General features: G+C 36.6%; 2 protein-coding genes across 4 annotated transcripts in view; both read left to right on the top strand.

Annotated features, from left to right (window-relative positions):
• baz1a (bromodomain adjacent to zinc finger domain, 1A) overlaps positions 1–4,589 on the top strand; it is a 28,925-nt gene extending 24,336 nt beyond the window's left edge. The window contains 3 exon segments of one of the 2 annotated variants that reach the window (NM_001365144.1): positions 853–1,025; positions 1,229–1,316; positions 3,555–4,589. In NM_001365144.1, the coding sequence (NP_001352073.1) occupies positions 853–1,025; positions 1,229–1,316; positions 3,555–3,727 (434 nt within the window). In that variant the 3' untranslated portion in view covers positions 3,728–4,589. 2 annotated transcript variants of the gene reach the window in all.
• Positions 4,590–8,920: 4,331 nt separating this feature from the next.
• cfl2 (cofilin 2 (muscle)) lies at positions 8,921–27,174 on the top strand. Of its 2 annotated transcripts, XR_015512494.1 has the most exons (5): positions 8,921–9,008; positions 19,645–19,952; positions 21,483–21,559; positions 24,866–25,124; positions 26,413–27,174. XR_015512494.1 is itself a non-coding variant. In NM_205700.1 (4 exon segments), coding segments are annotated over 4 exon segments (501 nt in total). In that variant the 5' UTR covers positions 8,936–9,005; the 3' UTR covers positions 24,979–27,174.
• Positions 27,175–27,880: the final 706 nt, after the last annotated feature.

Here is a 27,880-nt window from a genome sequence, read left to right as displayed (position 1 = left end):
GTGTCTCGTTTAACTTCATGAACTCTCCCGGAAGCTATGCGAGTCTCCCACATATTTATACCAGCTGAATGATCCCCAAAAATTTGTTAAAATACCCGGAAATCATGGCAACGAGAGTGAATGAGCAAGAGAACAGATCACGGGAGAAACAGTAATGTTTTAACCATTACGTTTCTGAGGTTCAATGTAAAGCTGGCCATGATATGTTCACACCTAAATGGTTATAAGAAGTTTGTTTAAGGTATTAAATGCAGCATCCTTCATTTATTCTCTTGGGTACACTAAGCCCCAATCCTAATTCAATTTTTTTTTTTTTATAGAAAAAAATATTTAGATAAAATAAAATGCAGACCTATACATGATTCACTCCCCTACAAAATCATTCCAATCAATCTAAATTATTGATTTTGTCATCTGGTGAGATTTGTATTCATAACGCGATATAAATCACAGAGAGAAAAAAATATCTCAATGTCAGATTTTTCCAATATCTTGCTGCCCTAATTGATGTCATGCAAACATTTTATTTCAAACTTCAGTTACTTCACAGGTGAGATTAATGGAGAAAAGTCAAAATTGCGATGCATAAACTTACAGTTCAGATCATGTTTAGTTTTATAGTGCTTTTGCAATTTAGATTGTGTCAAAGCAGCTTAACATAAGTTCTAGTAGTTGCAAGACAAAGTGAGATTAAATGTTGCTATTACTATTTATATTTTTGAATGTATTTCCATAATACATCGATTGGTTGGATTAAATTGATTTCATATTTTAGACCTCTATTCTTTCTTTTTCATTTTCAATTCTTGTTCAAATCTCAGTTATTGTGGTTTGTCGCTGTTTCTCCAGCAGAGGTCTCCCCAAAATCCAAAATCATCTTGGCCCCAACCACCACTTCATCAAGTCGTCGAAGCTCAGGGAGAAACTTGGGCGTCCACGAGCTGTCTGCCTGTGAGCTGCTTTCCGTGGATCTAGTCAGACATGAGGACAGCTGGCCCTTCATGAAGCTAGTGTCCAGAACTCAGGTTAGACGTTAAGACCTGCTCACACTCCCAGCCCTCTGTATTATGGTTATATAGTTCCATTTTTGGTTGATTTATGCATAGCTTTACGCTTTAAGGGTATAGTTATAAACTTTGCATTTATACATGACATCTCACTTTCCCAGTTTTACTCCAGGGCATTACTTGGTTGTATTGACTATTCTCTTGATTTTCTGTAATTTCAGGTGCCTGATTACTATGACATAATCAAAAAACCCATTGCCTTGAGCACAATCAGGGAAAAGGTCAACAACTGTGAATACCAAACTGCTGGTAAGTTTGCCGTTTTATTTTGTGGAAATTTTAAGGTTTGAATCTAAAAGATTTAAAAGAGCTTTAGTTGATTTTACTTTTAAAAAGTGAGCAAAGTCTGACTTAATTTTTATAATATTATGCATATAATTATTGTATGTACATAGTTTATTTACTTAATATTTTTTTAAGTAGCTAATCACTTTTTACAGTGTAGTAATGACAACCCCAAATAATGGCCTACTATTGGGGCATATTGTCACACAAAAAAAATGTGTGCTGTAATTTTACTCACCATCAGGTGAACTAAGTGTTTTTTTTTTTTTTTTGGTTTCTTTAAAGAACCTTTTTAGCTGAAACTGGCCTTTTAGTGCCAGTAAATGGGATTAAAATGGAATTGAAAGAAGTAATGTTCAGTTTCTTGCACAGATCAATCATTTTACTGCATACGATCAAGATCATTGGTAATGATTTGCAATTTTATGAATCACGAAAGACCACAGCTTCAGCTAAAAGTCTTCTTTAATGGTCTATTTAAGATTAAGAGCATCACCTAAATTGTGGATAACCTAAAGATAAAGAGCACTATTTATTTATTTTTTTGTTCGAGTTTCTGCGGTGTCTTAATGTCTTAAATTTCAAAAACAAAATTTTAGGCCTTAAAGCGCCGTGGACTGATGATTTAGTTCTTTTGAATCCCTTACCTAAAGAGCACCAAGACATTAAATGACCCTTGATGAACGGCTAAATACTGCATGCTCGGCCTCACAGCTTGGCAAGTCTGTCATCGGTAGGGCCAGACAGAATCTGCGTAAAATTTTTGCTGCTATTTCTGTTGAGAATTTTGTAAAATAAAATAAAATAAATAAATCTGTGGATTTCTGCGGAATTATCGTAACTAAAAACGTATTATATGCAATAAAAAAACAATACTTTTTAATCTTTTTTTTTTTTTATGTTTACAATGCAAATCCAATTAGATCCACTTATTTGGTAAACAAAGCAAGTCTCTCATATTAAATATCTACTAAATAACAGAAAATATCACTTTACAAACTGTGTTGTAAATAAATGATGAAAATTCAATTATTACTATTTTTATATCACAATATTATTTATGAAATTAATTTAAAAACTGAATAAATATAAATTTACACACATTTAAGTAAATACAGACTCAATAATGGGCTGAAAATCTGTGGATTTGTGCAGATTCCATGTGGGTCTAGTCATCGGAAACCCATGCTGTCATGAATAATTAAGTAGCAGGGTCTTCTTATAGGATAAGAAAACTCAACTATGAATACTAATGAGAAACCGACATGTCATCACTAGACAGGCAGATGCGCGCTACGTCACTGATTTTGATCCTGCCCTAATAATGATTTTAAACCCGTAAGATGAAATTAGCTGACAAAAGCTCATCCAGTTTTCCCCACAATTGAAGCTGACGGGTGCTAACATTGTCTTAACTGATGCTCAACACACACACAAATCTGTTAACATTATTTTGATTTAAGAAGAAGATTTAACCACCCCTGAAGCACTTTGGGTTAGATTTTTGGATTTTCATATTTTTGAAATAATCCACCCGAAATGTCATTTTCGCATTGGAAGTGGTTTAATACTGAAGATTTTTTTCCCACAGAGCCAAATTCCTCCTTGAGACCTTTAATCAATGTTTACATTTTAAATGCGTAGCAAGAGGAGTGGGATGCATTGGAAAATAATAAAATGTATGAAATACAACCTGAAATCTTAAACAGAGTTCTAAGACATTTTAAAACTAGATTTGATCAAGTGATTTCTACCAGATGTCGTATTGGACATACAAGATTAACCCATGCTTTTTTGCTTAAAGATGAAGACCTCACCCAGTGTTTGTACTGCACAATTCCACTTACTGTAAAACACATTTTACTAGACTGTCCTGCTTCTAAATATTCACGAAGGCATTTTTATGAAATTAACTCTCTTAAGGACATTTTTAACAAAGTGACACTAGGAATTTTTTTAGAATTTGTGTCATGTATTGACACTAAAAATCTAATTTAATTGATGTATTTATTTGTTGTTTTTAATTGTATATTTTAATTGTTTAACAGCCTTTGTTGCTGACATGGCATTAAATAATAAAATACAAATTATTATTAATTTTTATTATTATTTGTAAAATGTTATACAGAATAAATTATAAAAGATAGTTGAAAAACACTGTTCATAGCTCATTGTAATTTCCTGTTGTTTTGAATCTTTTAGCGGAGTATATTGAGGATGTAGAGCTCATGTTTTCCAACTGTCTGGAGTACAACCCGCATAACACCAATGAAGCAAAGGCCGGTCTCCGGCTCCAGGCTTTCTTCCATTCAGAGCTTCAGAGACTCGGCCTGGCTGACCGCATGACCCCTCCACAGAAACGACCACGGATGTAAACAAGTCCGTCTTTCCCACAAATCCACCGACTGGCCAAGACTTGAAGGCCAGTTCATAATCTGCTCTCTAATTATTTTGCTCCGTGGCATTTGAGGAATGTTTATGAACATTCCAGCGTGGTGTGTGACTCGATAAAATTCTACATAGCTCTTGTTCACAGGAAAATATATTTGCAGAATGCACTCTTGACTGATTTCAAGCGACGTTTATCTTCACAGCCAGTGACGGGAGTATTAATTGGCCTTTAATCCTATGGATAAGTCTTTTAAAGCAGCAGAAAGGTAAAATAACTATGCTGTGAAGAAAAAAAGTTATTTGCACTGTATTCTGAGAAGTTTTTGCGTTCACAGTAACTCAGGACAAAAAGCATTTGTACGTTTTGGTTTGTTCTTTTGTCTGAAATTTAAAAATGGTGCATTTTTTTTTTGTGTTTATACCTTGACTGCATTTCTAGACTACTATTTTGTATAGATTTTTACACACCCGAGTGACAATAAATTAAGTCTTGCATCTCAAAAGAAGCAAATAGAATTGGTTTTGTAGTTGTGAATAGTTGTAAAGATTCAAGTTCCTTCTGTCGGGTCCCTATAGCTTGCTTAAACACTAAGTAGGAACCAGACCATCTCGTTTCACTGTTTTCCTTCTCAGCTTTTGGTTATTTATTTAGATTTGGGTATAATTTGCTTGCTTTATTTATAAGATTGTCTTTATAGGTTGTTTGTCTTTTTTTCCCTTTTCTCTGTACTTCAGAAAGCTGAATGAATCAGTTTGTTTATCTCTCATTGGTCTTAAGATTCATTTTACCTGCTGTGTAATTCTTTTTTCCAGATGTAAAATAAATTTTGTTAATATTTGACTTGATCACATGGTAACATTTTTGAGTTATGCACAACACTAGTGTAGACGTTTCACAGCACGGCTGATTATACACATTATTGGGTACACCTGCCCAACTGATTGTTAATGCAAATTTCTAATCAGCCAATCACATGGCTACAGCAGCAGAAAGACCACACCATGAGCCATTCCTATCCGCTTGTTAAGTGTGACGTCACGCGGAGCGGCTTCCGGGTCCAAGCGCTCTATTCAACTGAATGGGGAGATTCATGAAATGGTAATAATAAACATTTACAAAGCGATTTAATAGTTTAGAAAGTCACAATCGCAATATATATGTCCATGCCTAATATCCGATGGCCAGAAAGTAATTCATTGTTTTATAAATTGTTAAAATTTTGGTATTTGTTATGCAGCAAGCCCAGCGATTGTTGCGTACACTATGACTATGTAAAATTAACTTTAATGTGTTATATGAATAAAAAGTGATCATAAACGAATGATTTCTCAACTCAAATGAGTGACGGCTTGGACCCGGAAACAGTATTACATACGTCACAAACACGTCACCACTTAACAAGCGGATCAGCTTAGAACAGGAAACTGAGGCTACAATTGGCACAGGCCCACCAAAATTAAGCTGCGGTCACACTGGGCTTTTCCTCCCATGGACTCCCATTCATACGCACGCGAATGCGTCAGACCGGAAACGCAGGGTCATGCGTCAAGTTTCGCAGGTTGCTGCGGTGCGAAGTTCAAGCTTTGTGAACTCTGACCTGCGAAATCGCTTTACTTGACTGCGTAAGACCAATCGAGGATCAAAACATGACAGAAATTTAAAACATGGAGCAATCGCTCGCTTTTTTAAATGTCTAAGCATCTTGTCTAATTCCGCCCCTTTTCGCAGCGCCGCACGACAGAATATCGCATGCTCAAACTCTAATGTGACCACAGATTTAGACAATAGAATAGAAGATTGGAAAACATTGCCTGGTCTAATGAGTCTCGATTTCTGCTGTGACATTAGGATAGTAATGTCAGACAACATGAAAGTATCCTGCCTTGTATCAACAGTTCAGGCTGTGTAGGGGATGTTTTCTTGGCACACTTTGGGCCCATTGGTACCAACTGAGCATTGTGTCAACGCCACAGCCTACCTGAGTATTGTTGCTGACCATGTCCATCCCTTCATGACCACTGTGTACTCATTTTCTGATGGCTGCTTCCAGCAGGATAACGCACCATGTCAGAAAAGCGAGAATCCTCTCAGACTGGTCTCTTGATCATGACGATGAGTTCAGTGTACTCAAATGGCCTCCACAGTCACCAGAGTTCAATCCAGTAGAGCTCCTTTGGGATGTGGTGGATCGAGACATTCACATCATGGATGTGCAGCCGACTAATATGCAGCAACTGCGCGATGCTATCATGTCAATATGGAGCAAAATCTCTGAGGAATATTTCCAGTACCTTGTTGAATCTATGCCACGAAGGATTAAGGCAGTTCTTAAGAGAAAAGAGGGTCCAACCTGGTACTAGTAAGGTTTACCTAATAAAGTGGCCGGTGAGTGTATATGTATTCGCTTGACATCAACACACCAAATGCTGCATTATTTCAGCTGTGGCGAGTCGGACAGTCATTCCTGCCAGCCAATCTGGCACGATGAAAATAATTTATAAATTGTAATTTTCTTAAGTCATGTCAAATAAATGAATTGTACTGCGACCCTACGAAACCACGACTCCTAGCAATAATCACTGCAACTTCAGTCTTTGTGGTGAATTTTGTTTAATCGGTAAAAATTTGCCTGATTGCATTAATTTGTAAGCAGTTTAGTCTGTGAATGCTTAATTCCATGTTTGGTTTGAACAGCAGAAAAGGAATGAATCTGATGTTGTAATCACTCTCTTTCACCCTCATACACTGAAGCAAATGCACTTTTTATAAGGTCCCATGAAATGAAAAGGATGTTGTCTAGATGTTAGTTTCAGTCTGTTAGTTTTAAGGTTATCTATAATCTAGTGTGCTCCAAAACAGCCACACAATTCACGTTTGGAAAATATTAAACTGATATAAACATCCGAAGCTTGCAGTTTCTCACTTCTGCCTAAATGCATCAGTGATTTTATTTATTTATTTTTTTCTTTCTCCATGTCATCTCATAACAAAATGAGCGTTGCAATTGAGGGGAAGGCAATACTGGGAAAAAATATTTTGTAGATATAATTTGTTTTTTTTAATGCTAATATTTTATTTTGCACTGCTTGATTTTTATTTGCAGTATTTTCTTGTTTGCAAAGTTGCTTTTTATTTGTCAACTTAATCTTCCCTTTGCCATTTGCATTATCTTCACATTTTTTTCTCAATACCTTATTTTTGTTGGCAAAACTTAATTTTATGTTGCAAGTGTGTATATATGGGTATATATAGGTGTATACCCTTAGAGTTGACTATAGAACTTTGAGTTTTGTTATTTGTAATGAATTAGCCTATTATTTATTTATTTATTTATTAATTTTGCTGCTGGTATTAAAACAACTAATTTAATAGTTAAAACATTTAAAGTGTATTTTCATTCAATCATACACCAGTTGTATTGTGTTAATTAGAAGTTGTTTCAGTTTTACAGCTCATGACGAGATGCTCACTCTGCAAGTGACGTCGCGTTCTAAACATTCCATCTGCATTCTGTTAAAGCTCTTACGTCTCCTCTCAGTTTAGTCAGTTCTCAAGGTGTTGCAGTTTGTACGTGACCAAGGTGAGTTCAATGCCGACAGCAGGAGTGGAGCCACACCAATCTCACGAAGTCCACTTCGTCAAGCTTCACTTGGGCCCGTCTGTGCTCTAGTTCCTCGCGAGGAATAGGCCCTATTATGTTTTTGTTGCTCGAAATGTGCCGCCGAGCTACATTCCGGGTACTCCGGCATGAACTGGCGCCCAGTTAGCTTGTGCACTCCCTAGGGCTAGGCATTCGTGAACCCTAGGCAGGGATCAAGACGAGCTCTGAGGAAACACGGGAGGCCGTTATAGTGGGACCTGTTGCGAGGGTTATGGTGGAAGGGAGCAGCGTGGCCCACTTTAGCTTCTATTTTAAACTATAATTTTAAACTTTAGTTTACTATAGTTTAAAATAGACAACAGGGCCTTTGTGTGAACTGTTTAATGTCTTGTTTTTCAGATGACCAGTGTTGTTGAGCAAAGAAGCCTTCAGAACAACACAAGACAACCGCGATTTATAGTCATATGCGCGCATTATAATGGTTTCTCCGGTTTGGGTCTTCCGGTTTGTTGTTTTCAGATGAGTTTGCAGATCAAACACAATAAAGTTATTTTTCTAAACACCTGAGTTGTGTTTTCATTTGTCCTGTAGTAGCCTACGATGTCTTATGAGTACCAATGAATGGATTTGATTGACAATAGATGTCCAGCAAATAAGTAAATAAACCTTATCCTACCTTAATTTTTGTTGTCAGGCGGAATCACTGAAGAAACTAAACTATTTTAGTGGGCCTACATCTTGACCTAATTTCCAAGTTTGCTGCCTTTGCACTTTTTGTCTTGAAACAATCCCCATTTCCTTATTTAATGTGTTTAAAATAATGAACACATTCCCTCGTTGTGTTTAAATGTGACTATATTAATTTTAATCCAGCAATTAATTAATTTTAAATTTGAATTAAGTAACTCGCCTTACAATTTTAATGAACTCAAATATTATTTCTTAATTTAAGTAATGCCTTTACTCCTTACTTAGAAAAGTTATATTATTACGTAAGTCACGTTACTTATCCTCAACACTGATTACAACTACGGTATATAATTTATCTCCATGCAAAAAGTATAAGTATTAAATCACAATTAAAACAAGTTGCAGTACCATATAATTTAATAAAACAAATGGGTGTTACAGCAAAGGGCTAAATAATAATCAACGATCTTGTAATTGCTATCTCTGTTATATTTTTAATCCATTTTTCCTTGCCAGCTGCTCCTAAGACAGTGAATGACAGTGCATTTATGCTCGATCAAGCCCTCACTGTGGCTGTGCAGTTCTCTCTCTCTTTCTCTCTCACACACACACACACACAAACATAATTAAATTCAGCTGAAACGTAATTTAAAGGGACGACAAATATATTGCCAAAGCATGCATTACACTGCATATAACATTAAAACATATTACATAGGGTTATATAGTAATAATAACAACAATAATTAAATAAAAATAACAACACAATTATAATAAACAAAATATTAAACTATCAAAATTAATTTTTCACAATCTAAAATTCGGTGTGTAAGTGCGTGCGCGTGCATGTGTGCGTGCGTCTCTCTCTCTCTCTCTCTTTCTCTCCTCTCTCTCACCGTCTCGGCTGTTCACATTCCCAGATAGAAGTACCTAGAAAATAACGGTTTATCGATTCATCGCATCGGACAGCATGGTAAGCCAGTCTTTTCCCTCACACATTTAATTCTTAATTCATAAGAGATGTCGTCGCGCTGTTTTGAAACTCTTTCTGTCAAACTTTTGATCGGCAACTGTCACGTTTTCAGCTCCAGGCAGGATCTGTAATGCGGCGCTGTGGCGCTATAGCGGGAATCTTCACTATACGCGCTCAGGCTGAAGAAAACACTGCGTTATTTGGCCTTAACTTTATTTCGTGGTTAGTGAAATCAGTTTTATTTTTGTTATAAATCTTTATATATCAGGCCTGTGTCCCGAGGCGGCCATGTTAAGCTAATTTTAGCCGGTGCTTTAATCACTGTGAGCGCGCTTCTCTCCAACTTTTCCTCACAGGCGCTGGAGAAATAAATGGGAGTAAATTGATGTACACAAACGCGTGTAAGCAGTTTAAAACGGACTGTTTCATGCTGTGAAATGACTGTTCTATGACTTGGGGTGTGAATTAGACTATTTATTCGTGATTCAATAGGATTTAGTGGGCATAGTGTGTGTGAGAGTCGGAGCTCCGCACCAGCTGCTCAGTGCGGGTTTGTGCGCATGCGCTGTGCTAGCTACCACAAACTACTTTTAAAACTTGTAGTAGTTTATAGTGTGTGTTTATTAAATATTGAACAGATAAATCAATGCTTAAGAATTAGATATACCCATTTAGTACTTCTCTAACTTGCAACATTGTGTTTTAGCACGTACATTTATAAGGTTTAGTGGGTAAAGCTTGTTCATTGTGAAGTTTTAAGTACAAAAATGTATTAAAAAGTAGAGAAAAAACAGATACTGCTTTGATTCAATGAATAAGTAAAAGTTAATTTTTTTTGTCAATGACTAGTTCATATCTGCTTGGCAGGACTGTATATGACTGCTGAAAAGACACAAAAACAAGTGGCACACTAAAAAATACAAATTTCTCTGCATTTTCTTTTATTTTCTAAACCTTTTCTAAAGATTCTTAAATCAAGAATTAGTTTTAGTGTCTAATTTATAAGGTATGTTTATTATTTAAACCTAAAATCTATCTAATCTATCTAATCTTATATCAGATTTCTTTGCTTACACTATTGGCAATTTTATTATGTACTTAAATAAAATTGTGTTTGTTAATTAATTAAAAATGTATATATGTATATTTATATTTATACTTAATATTTTAAATGATTTATTTACTGTTTATTAATTGTAAAATCAAGTACTACGATAAAGTTAATTATGTCAACCTAATGTCTATAGGTGCATCCCAAATCGCATGCTTATGCACAATTCTACGCCATTTTGTAGTATAAATAGTGAATAATAAGTGGTGCGTTCACACTGAAAACGTTTAAAATAATAAACACACTTTTATTACCAGGGGTCCGTTCTTCGTACGTGGATTACTCAATTAGCTGGATTTGGATGTTGACGATTTGACACGATCCAGGATCGTTTCGTTCTTCAAAGCTGATCCGAGAGTTGTTGTCATAGCAACAGTTCTGCTAGGTCAAACCTGATCGGGAGCAGGTTCAATTCATATAAACAGGATTAGATCGGCTCAGTTCAAGCAAATATAATACAGAAAGTATGTTCTGAATTCTGATATTTTCTTACAGTAGTAGTTATATACACTTGGGAAAATGGTACATATTTTTAACTATATATATATATATATATAAAGTTATAGTCATTAATAAAATAAATAAAGTTATACATATTAATAAAACGTATGCAATCTGCACCCTCGAAATGAAAGTACAAAGACTGCCACCTGGTGGTGCGAAGAGAAAACTTATTGATATGAACTTTTTAGATCGCTTTAGTACAAATTGTGTATAATAGAAATGCACAATATGTGACTTTTTTTTAAAGCAATAATACATTTATGCAGTCATAAACATGTTTTGATAGTTAATATGCCAGTGATTTGATGCTTCACAAAAGTTGCAGACGCCTTTACCAATATCAAAATGCTTTTGTAAACAACCAGTTATTCTTTACACCGATTAAAAAAACAACTACTATAATAAAGAAAATCTTTTCTAAATGTAGAACTAAATACATTGATTTGCATTGAAATACATGATGAAGTGTAAAGCCTGCAGCTCACAACAAATGTGGAAGGTTATTGCGTGTCATATTTAACAAGCCGTTTAATTTGATGTAATTTTGCTCACATGGATAATTGAATATTAATCAGATGATGTCATTACGCTGCTGTGCCGTCAGCCAATCGTTGCATTTCTGATCATGATTTCGAGGATCGATAGATCTGTCCTTCGCAACACACGCAGCGATCTCAGATCAGTTTATCCAGACATTCTAATCTGATTCGCGAACTTGTTTGAAGAACCAAATTAGCCAGAGATCAGTTATCAAGATTAAAAGATCCGGGATCTGCCAAATCATCTTAGATCATTTAAGCGAGGTACGAAGAACGGACCCCTGGATGATGCACTTATTCAACTGAAAATATGAAATGTGGAATGATGGACACTTCACGCACTCATCGATAGCTGCTTTGCCCACGTAGCTGAAGAGGCGGAGCTTTCTGCCACTGATGTTGTATATCTTTATTTTTTTTTGGATGGTGAAAGCAAAATTCTCCTACTACAGTGATTCTACTGCCTCCCGATGGTGAATTTTTGGTAGTTTGGTCTTTTATTAAACTTTTTGTATAAACTGTTCAAATTTTCACTTGGTAAAAAAAAAAACATTAGTGTTCTATTTGGGCCGACACTACATTCATATAATATACTGTTCAGTGTGTAAGTGCATAAGTACATAATGTATACGTGTAGTGTGTTATTTGGGACGCAGCTTATATATTTTTTGGTAGACATCTTTTTTATTTAATCATTATTTATCTTATTTTTCATTAAGCAACATTTAGTCTTATAAATAGTAATAAATAATTAAAACAAAATAAGAATTCAGAGTTAAGAATTAATATCGAGCCGGATCTCACAAGGAAACAACTATTTGAATGTAACAGTTTAGTGGCTAATTCGTACAAATTCAGTTGTACGAAAATGTACGATTTTAAAAGGAGGCGTAGCACCAAACCCCACCCCTAAATCCAACCGTTTTTGGGGGATAAGCAAATCGTAATAAATTGTTTGAACGAGATCGTTCTGTAACACGGGGAGTGACAATGACAACTGAGGTTTGGATCCACATGCAGGTTTATTCGATAGTCAGGCAAGCAATGGTCAATACAGGTGCAAACAGATGTACAGGGGCAGTCCAGAATTGTAATCAGATAACAGGCGAGAGGTCGTAAGGCAGGCGGCAGACTAGGACAAACGGCTAACAAGGCTGAGGTCTAAACACAGGAAAACAAGACAAAGGTAACGCGTTGTAATGTCACTATACAGCTAACAAGACTCGGCAATGTGAATGAGTGTGTGTGCTGCTAAATAGTGTGTGTAATCATTCTTTGACAATCCTCAGGTGGTGCGAGTGTAATCAGTCTAAGGCCGTACTCACACTAGGTACAGTTGCCTCGAACCGGGCCAAAGCACGCTTGTCCCCCCTCCCGTCTCCCCCGACGGCCCGCGCTCGCACCATATCGGGCCTCGGCACGCTTACGTCATCGCTGCTGCGCTGTTCAGAAGCGCTCTCTATGGCAAGCCTTTTTAGCATTTAAATCTTTGTTCTGACGCCATAAATATATTTAGAGATATCTCTAATTATATTTTGACTAGTCATAATTATAATTCGACTAGTCAGAATGACAATTAGAGATATCTGCAATTACAATTGTACTAGTACGAAATCAGATTGGAGATATCTGCAAATATATTATGACTTTGTCATTCTGACTAGTCGAATTATAATTATGACTAGTCAAAATATAATTAGAGATATCTCTAAATATATTTATGGATAGTCAGAACAAGGTTTAAATGCTAAAACGGCTTGCCATACGCTCTCACCCAGTAGCACAGTGGAGATTTCTCTAGTTATATCGTTTCAGTCGTTTGTCATGCAGTGACATGCAGTCAAATATTTCGCCAAACAGTTCTTTGGGATACGGTGGCACGCAGTCAGATATTTCGCCGAACAGATCCGCATCTTTTGGCGCTCATAAACGATCATAAAGCCCTCGTGCTGCTGGAATGAGGAGGTCTGCTGAAGGCGCGCAGCTGTCATGCTGTGAGGAGTTCTCGTCTTTAATAAACTACGGCAGTTTGCGATCACTGAACAGTAAGAATGATTAATAAATCCATATGAAACAGCCCCTTAAAAGTCACATCTCGCTTTCGGGCTTTGGCGCGTTTCGCACTCACACACAAGCGTACCGCGCCAAAGCCCAAGTGATCCAGGCACACCTCTTCCAACCGGGCCAGGGCCGGCCAAGTGAACCGTGCTTGAGCCAGATTCAGCGCACTCACACTTCTCAAACGATCCGGGAAACGGGCCTGGGCACGGTACGGATGGCATAGTGTGAGTAGGCCCTAAGGGTGCTTTCACACCTACACTTTTGTTTCGGAACGTGTCTCGATGCCCAGTTAGCGCGGTTCGTTTGGCATATGTGAACAGGGCAATCGCGCTCTGTTCCGCGTCAAAGTAATCGCTCCGAGATCGCTTGAATGAGGTGGTCTCGACTCGATTGAAATGAACCCTGGAATGGTTCGATTGCAGTGGGAAAGCGATCTGATCCGAGCGCAGTTATATCACAGTGTTTTATGGATATGTAATAGGCATATGAAGAGAGAATTATGAGCATGGCGGGAAGTTTCTCGCGTCTCCCTCCCGGTCCTCAAATACGCTACGTCGCGCACCCTTCTCACCCCTCCCCACCACATCTCTCCTCAGACACATCGCGCGCGCGCACACCCTGTCAATCACCATCAAACCACCACCTCTCCTGACAGCTGAGCGGGACGCTGCAAAATAAACCCTGACACTCCCAATGTGAGGAGAGTTTACTCGCACGTGACTTGTTTTAGCTCTTTTGATGCGATTAGAAACTTTGCAGTGTGAAAGCGAACCGCAACAATGTAACATTTGTAATCTCTGTTTCGGAACAACTGAATCGATTCACAGGTGTGAAAGCACCCTAAATGAGGAAGCAGGTGTGTGGGCGAAGTGCATGTATGCAGTTGTAGTCCATAAACTGGTGGATTTGTAGTTTAAACGAGATATGTTTTTCAGCGACCTCTGGTGGTTAGAAGTCGCTGGTGATTGTGACACGTACAAACTCATACGAATTAGCCACTAAATCAAAAAGTTACTAATTGCCATGAGATTTTTGAATAGTTTATGATAACCTAAACATTTATACTAGTATCTGTTTAAGTTTAATGAGATATTTAAAGTTATTGAGTGTGTATGGGTGGTTCTTAGTGATGGTTTGCAGCTGGAAGGGCATGCGCTGCGTAAAACGTGCTGGGTAAGTTGGCGCTTCATTCTGCTGTGACAACCCCAGATTGATAAAGGGACTAAGCCAAAGGAAAATAAATTAATTTATTCCTCTAATAATTATATCTAAGTTCTTAAAATGACCTATCACCTGCATATCTAGGTGCTTGTTAGTGACTTTGAGAATAGCAGAAACATTGATTTAAACTTAGTCAATTTCAAAAGCTAAATTCAGCTTTCTCAGGCATCATAAAGTGTCATTTTTCATGAACCATATGCGTGTAATACTCATATACAGTAGTTAGTGGTCCAGGATTCACACTATGACTTGGCCTGCTGTCCATTTTCAGATGTGAGTGTGAGATTTGAAGCGCAGTGACAGACCAGCTGGCAATGCACTGCACCACGTTCATGAGTCAGGATTTTAAAGCTGAAAGCGCATTACTGATAATATTCATGTTTGTTATTAGGGCTGTACATTTTAAATATTTTTTATATATGTTATAACATAGCTTAAATGTCCCATTAAATTAAAAGGTTTTCTATGTGTTATTATCAGTATGTTCGTTTTAAGAATATCTATTTGCTAGTGTGCTCTAAACCAGTGACAAAATTGACATTTAGAACATATAACCCTGAAATAAACATCCAAAGCTTGTAGTTTGTCATATCCGCCTAAAGGCCTGTGCACACCGGGACGCTTTTTGCTTGCGTTTTCCGTCGACGTGTAACATCTCGTGACTAAATAAATGGCGCCAATGTGTCATTTTTAAAGAAAGCCTCATGCATTTTTTTTTGTTTTGACGCGCCGCGTTAAAACCTTCTCCTCCAATCAGATTGGCACTTTTATTCACGTGCATGGAGCTGCTGTAGTTACAGTAAACAGCACTTGGAGGCGCTCAAGCGCAAAACTGTCCATGCGAGCGCACATTGAAGAAGATGGCCAGAGGCGATATGAACGTGGAGCTGCTTGTTGCTCTGGTGAACAATAATCTTTTTTTTAATTGCTTAATTGGAGCTGCTGCTTGAACCATCCATGCTTAGAATCGGCAGTAACTTTAACAAACGTGTCTTCTTCTGTGTTACATGTGGGTATCCGAAGCTTAAAGTTGTTAGCAACATCTAATGTCAAGGAGTGATTTTGCACACTCTTTTGCTCAACGGAGTCTGGAATAAACGTCTCAATAAACGCAAACAAAAAGCGTCCCGGTGTGTAGGAGCCTTAAAGCCGCAGTCACACTGCGCTTTTCACCCCGTAGACTTCCATTCATATGCACATGTGCGTCATACACACATGATGGACTGAAAAAACAATCTCGTACGACAAGTTTTACAGCGTTGAAAAGTTCAAGTGTGGTGAACTCTGACCTGCGACATCGCATCACATGATTCCGTGAGACCAATTGAAGATCAAAACATGACCTCTCTGTACAGAAATTTAAAATATAGACCAACCAGTCGCTCACTTTTTTAAATGTGTAATCGTTTTGTTTAATCCCGCCCCTTTTCACAGCACCGTGCAACAGAATTTCACATGCTCAAACAGTAGTGTGACTGGCATTAAGGAATCAATCATTTTTGTCACCTCATACTTCAGTTTCTCATCAAATCTTCTGACCAATCTAATATCCTTTTGTATCTGACATGTCCCGTCCCCTTCAAGACACTTCTCATTTGCTATTTATTTGATGCGCTTGAACTCAAGCACCATCACTGGCAGAGCAGTGATAAAAAAAAAAAACTTTAAAAGGGGGAGGGGCTACAATATGCCCCACCCTCTCTTCAGGTTTCAGTTGAGATTAAATCAAACATCAAATAAAAATGCACATTTTAAAACGCTTCACAGGACCTTTAACCTTTTGATATTGTGTGTAAAATGTGAACAAAAAATACTCCCTTAGAACAACAAATATACAGCACAGTTGTACCAAAAAGCCAATCATTTTCTAAATATATGTGTGCCACACCCATATGAATTCATATGTCAAATATTTTTATGTATATTCCATTGGATATTTACACTTTGAATACACTTACATGACTCAAGTATCTGTGTACAGTGCCATAAATATGAGGTGAAACTCGCACAGTCAATGGTAAAACCAGTGAACCAAAGACAGGGATCAAAATGAACCTTTTTGCTTGGTCGCACGGTGCTCCTAACTTTAAAAATGTAGGTGTATCAGCCAAAATCTAGTCACACCCTCCAATTATAAGCAACGTTACACCGTTTTATACAAACATAGCCTATTTATTGCATTTAAAATCAACAGTAAGTAAACTAACAAGCAAAAAAATATATATGCAAGCGTGAGGAAAGCATGTCTCAACAAAATTTCCCGTTATCACAAGAAAATAGATTTTTATAACATAACTGAGTGACCAAAAGATACACGGAGCGCTCACCGGCCCTGCACATACTGCTTGACATGAATGAATATATATATATATATATATATATATATATATATATATATATATATATATATATATATATATATATTTGGTTAAGAGCTTATTAGAAAATAAATAAACTGAATTTGTATATTATATATAGAGCATGAACTTATACATTGTGAATACACTTTTAATGTGTGATGAGAACTTTTTAAATATTTTTTTTAAATGTGCGTGGTGGTGGAAATGACATTTCAACAGTTTATTGTGAAAAAATGAAAAATATCTTCACCGATTAGCTTTGAATTGATACTAGCCTTTCATGTAAACAAAGCACTCTTATTTACCTTCATTTTGTTTGGTTTTTAAAAACATCTTTGAAGTTACAACATGTTTGGAAATGACGTAGAATAAATGTATTTCCTTATCAAGCAATATTTACCTTGATTTTTCTTCAAGTGTTGTTGATAAAAATTTAATTCCCTCCATCTTGAACATGTTCTCAGATGGCACTATTCATTTTTATAGAAACCACCTAAACAATCTCTCGCACAGACTTTTTAAAGCAACATTACAGTGTTGTGGTGGAAATGACACTGAAACTGTGCAACAGCTATATTTTGTATAAAAAGTGATATTGATAATAGTCTCACATTAATAACTATAAAATGTTTTAATGATTTCACTAGTGCTCAATTAAGATACACTAATAGTTACCAGATAAATCATATTTTAAAATGTTACTTTCATTGTTGAAGTTTAAAACTCTGGGTGTGCAACAGGGTGAAAACACCTCCTTGACACCTAAAAGGAGGTTGAATAATATGAAAAAATATATAATAATATATAATAGAAAGGTAGTCAAATTTTTAAAGTAAGTTTTATTGTTAGTTTGACAAAGAAAGAGGAATTTGATCAAAATTATATATATATATTTGGATATATGATCAAAGGACATAAAAGTGCCCGTTGTTGAAGAATTACCCATATATCGCAATCGTGATTTTCAAAGAGTGGCATTGTGTCGGCGCCAATACGCTTATTTCACGCGGCCGCCATTTTAAAGAATCAAAGCGAGGCTGCGGTGGGAAGAAACCCCGAAGTATAGGTCCAGCACTGTAAACATTGCAGTAACATGCCGTGTACTATAAACCTCCAGCTGTTGCAGAGATTTCAAAATGCAGAAATTGTGTAACCATCACTTTAATATTATTCAGTAAGTTTATTTTAAACAATTAAAAGCAATTTAGCATCAAACAAGATCACAATCTCAGTGATACGCTTAAGTGTCCTCCTAGGCTTCAGCTCATGGCACTAGTTAAACACCGTGAGGACGCTTTCCTGCTTCAGCCTATGTAACCCGGTGAGTGATAAAACACTGCAGTCCTCTGCAGCACACCCTCGTGTTGTCAGTAATAGTGTTGTCCCGGTACAGAAGTTTTAAACCCGGCTATTTCCTGCTAACATGGAAGCGCCGCTAAGCGCAGTTGAGTCGACTGATCTTCACGGCTTCGCGCTTCAGTCTCCGTGTATCTGTGTTTGGTTTGCGCTCAGTTTACCGCTCTTCACCCAGTGCAAGCACAGATACACGGACTGGAGCGCGAAGCAGCCGTCAAGATCAGTCGAGTCATCAAGCAGATCGCTCGGCTCGTCTGTGTTTGTGCTCAGTATACAGCGGTGGGTGAACTGATGACCTTCTCGGCCAATCACAATCATTTCTGTTAAACACGTGAACACAATGGCAAATCAGCGCTGTTTCAAGAAAGCCCTCAACATTGCCTTAAATGTTAGCGCGAAATTGCCGGTCTTTTTTTTATTCAGTATCGTGACAAGTCTACTATAGTGAAAGAATCAGTTTATTAACTCGAGTTTGATGAATATCATCTAAAACGTGTGTTTGGGAAAGAAAACGTTAGCTAACTAGTGCCATTTCCCTTAACTTAGCTGAAAATGAGCTCTGATATCCCTTTTTACATTCACCATTCATTCAGAACGGACCTTCGGGTCACCCGGAAGGCGGAGAAATTATAAATTTGTGTCACTTTATCTTCGCTGATAAGATATATAGCCAGTTACACAACATTCCTTTGTAACTCCCAATGATACTTCCGGGTTTCTTCCCACCGCAGCCTCGATATCGCTTTTGAAAATGGCGGCCGCGTGAAATTAGTCTATAGCCAAGTGGTTAGTGCGTCGACACATAGCACTAAGGTGCTCACAGCGACCCGAGTTCGATTCCTGTCTCGAGGTCCTTTGCTGATCCTTCCCCTATCTCTGCTCCCCACACTTTTCTGTCTCTATATCTCCACTGTCCTATCAATAAAGGTGAAAACCCCTAAAAAATCATTTTTACCATTTGATGAGTCTCCCCATACAGTTTGACAGAGAGCTTGGACTCAGAAGCCACTTCCCTGTGACGTCACACTTAAAAAGCGGATAGTACAGTTAATAATTACTATAACAGATTTTAAAAAAAGTCATGTTGTTGTTGATCTTTCTGAACAAGCAGTTTGGACAGCCTATAGCAGGGGTGCCCAAACGGTCCAGGAAGGCCGGTGTCATGCAAAGCCTAGCCAATCAAGCTCTTACTAGGCTTTCTAGAAACATCCGTGCAGGTGTGTTGAGGTAAGTAAAATCAGCAGGACTCCAAAACCTCCAGGACCAAGTTTGGGCACCCCTGGCCTATAGCAATGTTCATCCAGTCAAAACATTGGTCTGAATTTTTCTTAATCCCACACCTTCCACAGAATAGTACAGTACATAAATACATTTGGACCACTTAGTTTAATGATTGCTATCAGGATGTGGAGAGACTTTAAACCTGAAGACAATCACCATATTGCTTGTAAACCTGCAGTCGTCTGTGTTTTTCTCAATCGCAGGCCTCTGGTGTCACAGTCAGTGATGAAGTCATTAAAGTCTTCAATGATATGAAGGTCCGGAAATCCTCGTCCTCAGACGAGGTGAAAAAGCGCAAAAAAGCAGTGCTGTTCTGCCTGAGCGACGACAAGAAGAAGATCATCGTGGAGGAGGGCAGGCAGATTTTAGTGGGAGATATTGGAGACAGTGTTGACGATCCTTACGCCTGCTTCGTGAAGCTCCTTCCGCTCAACGACTGCAGATACGGCTTATATGATGCCACTTATGAAACCAAAGAGTCCAAGAAAGAAGACTTGGTATTTATATTTTGGTATGTAGTGTGTGTCGGTTACTGTAGTTGTAAAAACATGTACAGCATGTACAGTTAAAGTCAAAATTAATTGCCCTCCTGTGAGATTGGTGTTTATCCGAATTGATGTTTAACAGAGTAAGAAAATTTTCACAGTATTTCCTATAATATTTTTTCTTCTGGAGAAAGCCTTATTTGTTTTATTTTGACTACAATAAAAGCCATTTTTAATTATTAATAACCATTTTAAGGTCAATATTATTAGCCCCCTTAAGCAAAAAAAATTAATAAATAAAATGTGATAGTCTACAGAACAAACCATCATTATACAATGACTTGCCTAATTACCCTAACCTGCCTAATTAACCTAGTTAAAGCTTTAAATGTCACTTTAAGCTGAATACTAGTATCTTGAAAAATATCTAGATAAAATAAATCAGTTGTTAATAATGAGTTATTAAAATTCTTATGTTTAAAAATGTGTTTAAAAAAAAATTCTTTCCGTTAACCAAAATTGCGAGAGAAAAAAATATACAGATGGCTAATAATTCAGGGGGCTTATAATTCTGACTTCAACTGTATATATTAATGCATTTATTTATTTATATATGCATTAATTTATGCATTCATGCTTTTAACTTAAGTCTTTTTCTTTGCATTTATATTGACTTTGCATTATTTTGATTTTTAACTTTGTGTATTTATCATTTATTTAGAAAAGTTCACTTTTTTTATTCTAATTTTAATTATAACTTTTTGTTGTTTGCTTATGATGGCAACATATACATTTAATATAAAAAAGCATTTTTTTTTCAGAAAAAAAATTTAGAAAAAAAAATTCAGAAAATTTATTCAGAAAACTGGGATGATTTTTCCTCATTTTGGATTAAGCACTGATTAAAAATAATTTTATACAGTTGTAAAGTGTAAATTCGTAAAGTGCACTTATTTTTTCCCAATTTCTGCTTAACGGAGAGAAGATTTTTTTTTCCGAAAAGCTGATTAATTTTATCTTTGCCATGATGACAGTACACAATATTTTTTATAGATATTTTTCAAGACACTTCTATGCAGCTTAAAGTGACATTTAAAGGCTTTACTAGGTTAATTAGGTTAACTAGGCAGGTTAGGGTAAATAGGCAAGTTATTGTATAATGCTGGTTTGTTCTGTAGATTATCAAAAACAAATATAGCTTAAAGGGGCTAATCATTTTGACCTTAAAGTTTTTTTTAAATTTATTTTTTATTAAAAACTGCTTTTATTCTAGCCAAAATAAAACAAATAAGACTTTCTCTAAAAGAAACAATATTTTCAGACATACCGTAAAAATGTATTTGCCCTGTTAAACATCATTTGGGAAATATAAAAAAATCAAAATCAAAGGGGGGCTAATAATTCTGACTTCAACTGAATTTAATAACTCCTTATTGTTTTTAGAATAATTTTCATAAAAATAAAGGCTTCTATTTATAATGATAATAACCTGTGGCTTTGAGTTTTTTGTTTCATTTGGAAGTGAACATACTAATATCGTCTGTTTTTGATTATAGGGCCCCTGAAGGTGCACCATTAAAAAGCAAGATGATTTATGCTAGCTCAAAAGATGCCATTAAGAAGAAGTTTACAGGTGAGTACTGTCACAATCGCTATCAAATACCGAAGCTTCACAAGACCTTTTATAGTATTTTGTTATTATTTTATTATCCTGTATTGTTATAGGGTTAATTCATCCAAAAAAAAAAAACACTGGTAAACCCACCGATAAACTTCCGGTGACAGGTTTATGTGACTATTTTCAATTTCATAAGGTTCCTTTTACAGCATCGATGTTGTAATGTGATTCAAATATAATCAGTTAAATAGACTTAAGCATTCATTTAGTTGTTCAAGCGTAAAACGAGATCAGCAGGCGAACACAGAAACTTGTTTAAATATACTGTGGTAAAATAAATTTTTAGATTTAAAGACATGGCATGGAACATTGGATATAAATGCAGTGCTTCATGTACAGTTTGAGACTTTATATTGTATATCAATCAAGGAGTGAGGATCATTGATTTTTAAAGGAAACGGATCTTAATTGCAGTAAATTCCAAATTAGAGATTAGGATTTTTCTTTTTTTCTTTCTACATGGAATTAACATCTAGATCCAGAATGCTGCTAGAATTATGCGTTTGGGTTGGAGGTGTGACATTTTACTGCTGAAGTTCCCAACTCTTATTTCTGGAACACTACATAATTCCCACTCAGCATTAGCTGACTGTGCTACTGTGTATGTATTATTAATACCCACAACGGTGTCAGTAAAACTTTACAAAAAACATTGTAAACCCAACCCTTAGTCATTATGAAAGTATTCCACCTGAATTTGAAAACATAAAAAAAGAGGAACGTTCAGGCCTGGACGTTTCTCGTCTTCCACTGCTGCGTCTCCTCCTTTTATAATCCAGAGCTCCTCCATGTGACTCGAGGCTAAACACAGGTGCTTAACGTTGTCACTCAAGCACCAATCTCATCCTGTTCCCACAGCTCTCGGCCCCACACTGGCTAAAATTCCATAAACAACATGGTTTGACCAATTGTGTTTGTCAGAAAGAATATTAAACCACAACCAAATATTTTTTAAGAAATTGCATGATTAAAATTTGATTTAAACTACATGATTTTATCGCCACAAATGCATATTTTGACTTGTTTACCTTTTATCTTGAGTTTTATTGCTGTTCGGCTATATTTGAAACGTTGAATATTAAGTGTTATGTTATAAGCTACAAAACCCATGGTTTTTAAGGTCTAAATCAGGGTTGTCCAATCTCGGTCCTGGAGAGTTTAGCTCCAACCCTAATCAAACACACCTGAACCAGCTAATCAAGCTTATTAGATATACTAGAAACTTCCTGGCAGGTGTGTTGAAGCAAGTTGGAGCTAAACTCAGCAGGACACCGGCCCTCCAGGACCGAGCTTGGACACCCTTGGTCTAAAATAATGAACATGTACTAAATAGGCCGTTGTCTATGGTATCTTTTACTGCAAATCGACACAAAAAAAGCCCTGGCTGGGTCAGATGGCATTTCTGTGTGGAGTTTGCATGTTCTCCCCGTGTTTGCGTGGGTTTCCTCCGAGACCAAAGACATGTGGTATAGGTGAATTGGGTAAGCTAAATTGACTGTAGTGTATGTGTGTATGAGTGTGTAATGATGTTTCCCAGTGATGGGTTGCAGCTAGAAGGGCATCCATTGCGTATAACATATTCTGGATAAGTTGGCTGTTCATTCCGCTGTGGGGATCCCAGATTAATTTTTTTTTATTCAATATTTTTCTATAACATAAATTTTTTGATGTTCTAGTTTTTGTTATCATAAGTTATTTTGTTAGGCTCCAGATTCAGCTTCAGTACTGACTAATCTAATGTATATGCACAAATATAATCTTGTATAGCTTCCTATTAGAAATATGAATTTAAAGATAGATTTGTGAGGGGTGTACTTGTATATGCTGAGCACTGTATGCAGAAAAAAAAACAACTGTGCGGAATTTAAAACAGACATAACAGTACTGCAGTGGGAATAACCAAGGACAAACAGAATCTGCTGACTTTTTTTTTTTTTTTTGCAATTTTGAGTTTTGTAAAAAAAATAAAAAAATAAAATAAAATAATAATAATAAATAAAAATCTGTGTATATGTGTTACATCGTTAAGAGTTGAGTAACTAAAACATAACGCGCACACACACACACACACACACACACACACACACACACCAAAAACTTTATCCTTTAAGGCAGGGGTGTCCAAACAAAGCAAGTTTATTTATATAGCACATTTCATACACAGTGGCAATTCAAAGTGCTTTCCATATACAGAAATAAAAGAGACATATATAAGAAAAATAAAAACAAATAGTAAAAATGATGAAAATTATGAAAAAAATGATCAAAACAGATAAAATATGTTAAAACAGGTTATAAAAGAATGAAAAAGAAGAGAAAAACATAATAATAATAGTGTGATAATAAATAATAATAATAATAAAAAGTTTTATTATAAAATATAATAAAAGTAAGTCTCTCATATAATATATCTTTACCTTGGAATTATAAGGTTCTATCTGCGTTCTGAATGATTTGGAAATATTGAGCTTCAAAGTTTTTGCATTCCATAACAAACAGTATGTGTGCAACATTTGTTTTTAAATAAAAAATCTTAATGTTAACAACTTATAAAAAAACATCCCTTAATGTAAATAAGTTGTCATTTAATAAGAATGTCAATAACTCAATTTTGACAAAAATGTCAGATAGAACCTAAGAACATAATTCTAAGGTGACTTTATCTACTAAAAGACAAAGTGTATTCTATATAAATAATATAAACATTTGCATATTATTCAATACTATTATTAAAATTCATAAAAACTGAATAAATATGTACAGTTGAATTCAGAATTATTAGCCCTGCAGAATTAAAGAAAGAAGACATTACTAAATATAATAGTTTTAATAACTAATTTGTCATGATGACAGCACATAATATTTTACTAGACATTTTTCAAGATACTAGTATTCAGCTTAAAGTGACATTTAAAGGCTTAATTGTATTAATTAGGTAAGTTAGGGTAATTAGGCAATTCATTGTGTAATGATGGTTTGTTCTGTAGACTATCGAAAAAATATAGCTAACAATAAAAATATAGCTAAACAGACTTGCTCCAGAAAAAAAAACATTTAAGAAAATACTGTGAAAAATTCCTTGCCCTCGAAAAACATCATTTGGGAAAATTTGAAAAAGAAAAACAATTCACAGGAGGGCGAATCATCTTGATTTCAGCTGTACATATTAACACAGATTTATTTGAGTAAATAAATAGACTCAATCATGGGCTAAACAAATATGTATTGTGAAATCTAATGCAGCCATGCTTCATTCTCCAGGTATTAAACACGAATGGCAGGTGAACGGTTTAGACGACATTCAGGACCGCTCGACTCTGGCAGAGAAGCTGGGAGGAAATGTGGTGGTATCGCTGGAGGGAAGACCATTGTAGAGCGAGCCGCCATGTGCCATCTGGATTCCACACGCTTTCATCTCAGCAGCTGTCTCTATCAATTCATCCTGGAGGAATAGGCCTATCGTTTCTTTTTATTTCTTTTCCTTTTCTCTTGTTTTTACATTTAACAATAAGGAGATCTCATTAACACACAGTTGAAGTCAGAATTATCAGTGCCCCTATATATTTTTCCCTACTTTCTGTTTAACGGAGAGAAGATTTTGTCAACACATTTCTGAACATAAAAGTTTTAATAACTCATTTCTAATAATTTATTTATTTTATTTTTGCCGTGATGACTGTCAGGGGTGCTGCTATGTGGGGGAAATGTAATGTAATGTGTATTTATAGAGTGTAATTTTCAAATGTGGCCATACACCCAAAGCGCTTCACAATCATGAGGGAGGTCTCTCCACCCCACCACCAGCGTGCAGCATCCACTTGGATGATGTGATGGCAGCCACAGGACAAGGACGCCAGTGCGCTCACGGCTCACCACACACCAGCTAAAGGGGGAGTGGAGAGATAGTGATAGAGCCAATTCGGTGGGATGGGGATGATTGGGAGGCCATGATGGATAAGGGCCCCTTATTTACTTTCATCTGCGAGAACCAGCCCCTCCACATGCCCGTTCCTCACTTTTGGCCGCAACAATCTACCAGCCCCCCGCCATTCACTTTCGTCCACAAGAACCCACCCACCCTACACCCCCGCACACTTCACTTTCTTCTGCAATGACCCCCCAATACTATTCACTGTAATCCACGACTACCCCCCACCCCCCACCACTCTCGTCCTTCACTTTTATCTGAGGGAACTCACACACCCCCGCTCTTCACTTTTGTCCGTAACAATACCCCTCATCCCCATACAAGACTATTTACTTTGGTCCGCGGCAACCTCCCGACCACTGCCTCCTCAGTCTTTACTTTAGTATGTGAGAATCACCACCACGACCCCCGCTCTTCACTTTCGTCCGCAACAAGCCCCCCCCCCAAGACTATTCAATTTCATCTGCGACAACCCACCCAGCACTCCCTCTCCCCCTTGCTTTTCACTTTCGTCCGCAATGACCCACCCTAACTCCCGCTCCTTTTAACTTTTGTCAGCACCACCATCGAATATTTTTCTAGATATTTATTAACATACAAGTATTTAGCTTAAAGTGCCATTTAAAGGCTTAACTAGGTTAATTAGGCAGGTCATTGTATAGCGATGTTTGTTCTGTTGACAATCGAAAAAAAATAATAGAGCTAATAATATTGACATTAAAATGTTTTTAAAAAATTGAAAACTAACCGAAATAAATCAAATAAGACTTCCAGCAGAAGAGAAAATATTATAGGAAATACCGTGAAAGATTCTATGCTCTGTTAAACATCATTTGGGAAATATGAGAAAAAATTTACAAGGATTGCGAATAATTCTGACTTCAACTGTTTGCAAAACATAAATCTACCAATAAGATTGGTCGCTTTTGTACCTCCCCCGTATCCCTCTGTGCATTTTTTTTTTGCCAAACTCAAATGATCACATCTATTAAATGAACAGTAGCTCAGTCTATATTTGATGATGTATTTACAGAGGTATTTTATTATGCTGTACGTTAATGCCTCACAGCAATGCATTAACCAGAGACAAGCACTTTACAAGTCTGAATCTATTTATTGAACTCTCTAATCTTTCGAACACGTAAACTCTATGCAGATAAACAAAGCACTTTTACTCTAGCATTTGAAGGAGGACTTTGGGATTTCTGTCGTCCGTCAATTTCGTGATAGAAGTTACCACAGTTTTCATTCCTGTTACGCATATGGACACAAACAGACGGGTTCGAACTCTGCCATTGCAGCCTTTGATTCAAACACACGCCGCAGAGCGTCTGCTTGGAAAGTGTTTGTTTTATTTTTTTGTTTTGTTTTTTGACACTACATGACAACAGAAATACATTATTATGTGTAAAGATGACGGCCTGAAGTGAAGCATTGTTTGTGAGATCGAGGAAGGTGCCACTTTGAAATAAAATCCTGTGGCAGAATTCTTGGATGGGTTTTCTTGGCTCGGTTGACTGCTGTGGTCGTTTCATCCGGGTGTCACTCCAGCGATGTGATATGTCTGACATGTGTTCGCTTTGCTCGTCAACATGACCCTCGTTTGATGGAGCTTCTCAATTAAAGATATTTATGTTTGCCATTTTTAGTTGGTCTGTTTCTCTGTTCATCTGTATCGTTCTGTTATTGATCAAATGATTGAGCTTTTGTTTTTATCGCTTGCTCTAGAGTAGCTTTGATTGATCGATTAATATTTTGTTCAGTTGTTCTGTCGTTTAATCAATAGAATCTATTTCTGTCTTTCTGTCAATCTGTCCATCTTTAAGTCAGTCTGTCTGTCTATCTATATATGTCTGTTATCTGTTTCTTCATCCGTCTGTTTGTCTATCCGTCTGTCTGTCAATTTATCTTGTCAATCTACTTGTCCACCCGTCTGGTTATCCATACATCCATCAATCCGTCTGTTTATCTCTCTGTCTGTCTGTCGATCTATCTGTCCATTCGTTTGTCTATCCTTCTATCTATCTATCTATCTGTCTGTCTGTCTGTCTGTCTCTGTCTGTCTGTCTGTCTGTCTGTCTGGTCGATCTACTTGTCCTTCTATCTGTCTGTCTGTCTGTCTGTCCGTCCGTCCGTTTATCGATCTGTTTATCTAATTATCTATCTTTCTGTCTAACAATCTATCTGGTCAATCTGTGTATGTCTGTCTATCTTTCTATTGATATGTCTGTCTGTCTGTTTGTCTGTCTTTCGATCTATTTATCATTTGTCCATCCATCAGTCTATCCATCCATCCGTCCATCCATCTATATCTGTCCGTCTGTCTGTCTTTCTATCGATCTGTCTGT

The sequence above is a fragment of the Danio rerio genome, chromosome 17 (assembly GCF_052040795.2).
Source record: "Danio rerio strain M-AB ecotype USA chromosome 17, GRCz13ab, whole genome shotgun sequence".
NCBI classification, from domain to species: Eukaryota; Metazoa; Chordata; class Actinopteri; order Cypriniformes; family Danionidae; genus Danio; species Danio rerio.
This window is presented reverse-complemented; position numbering and strand designations above follow the sequence as displayed.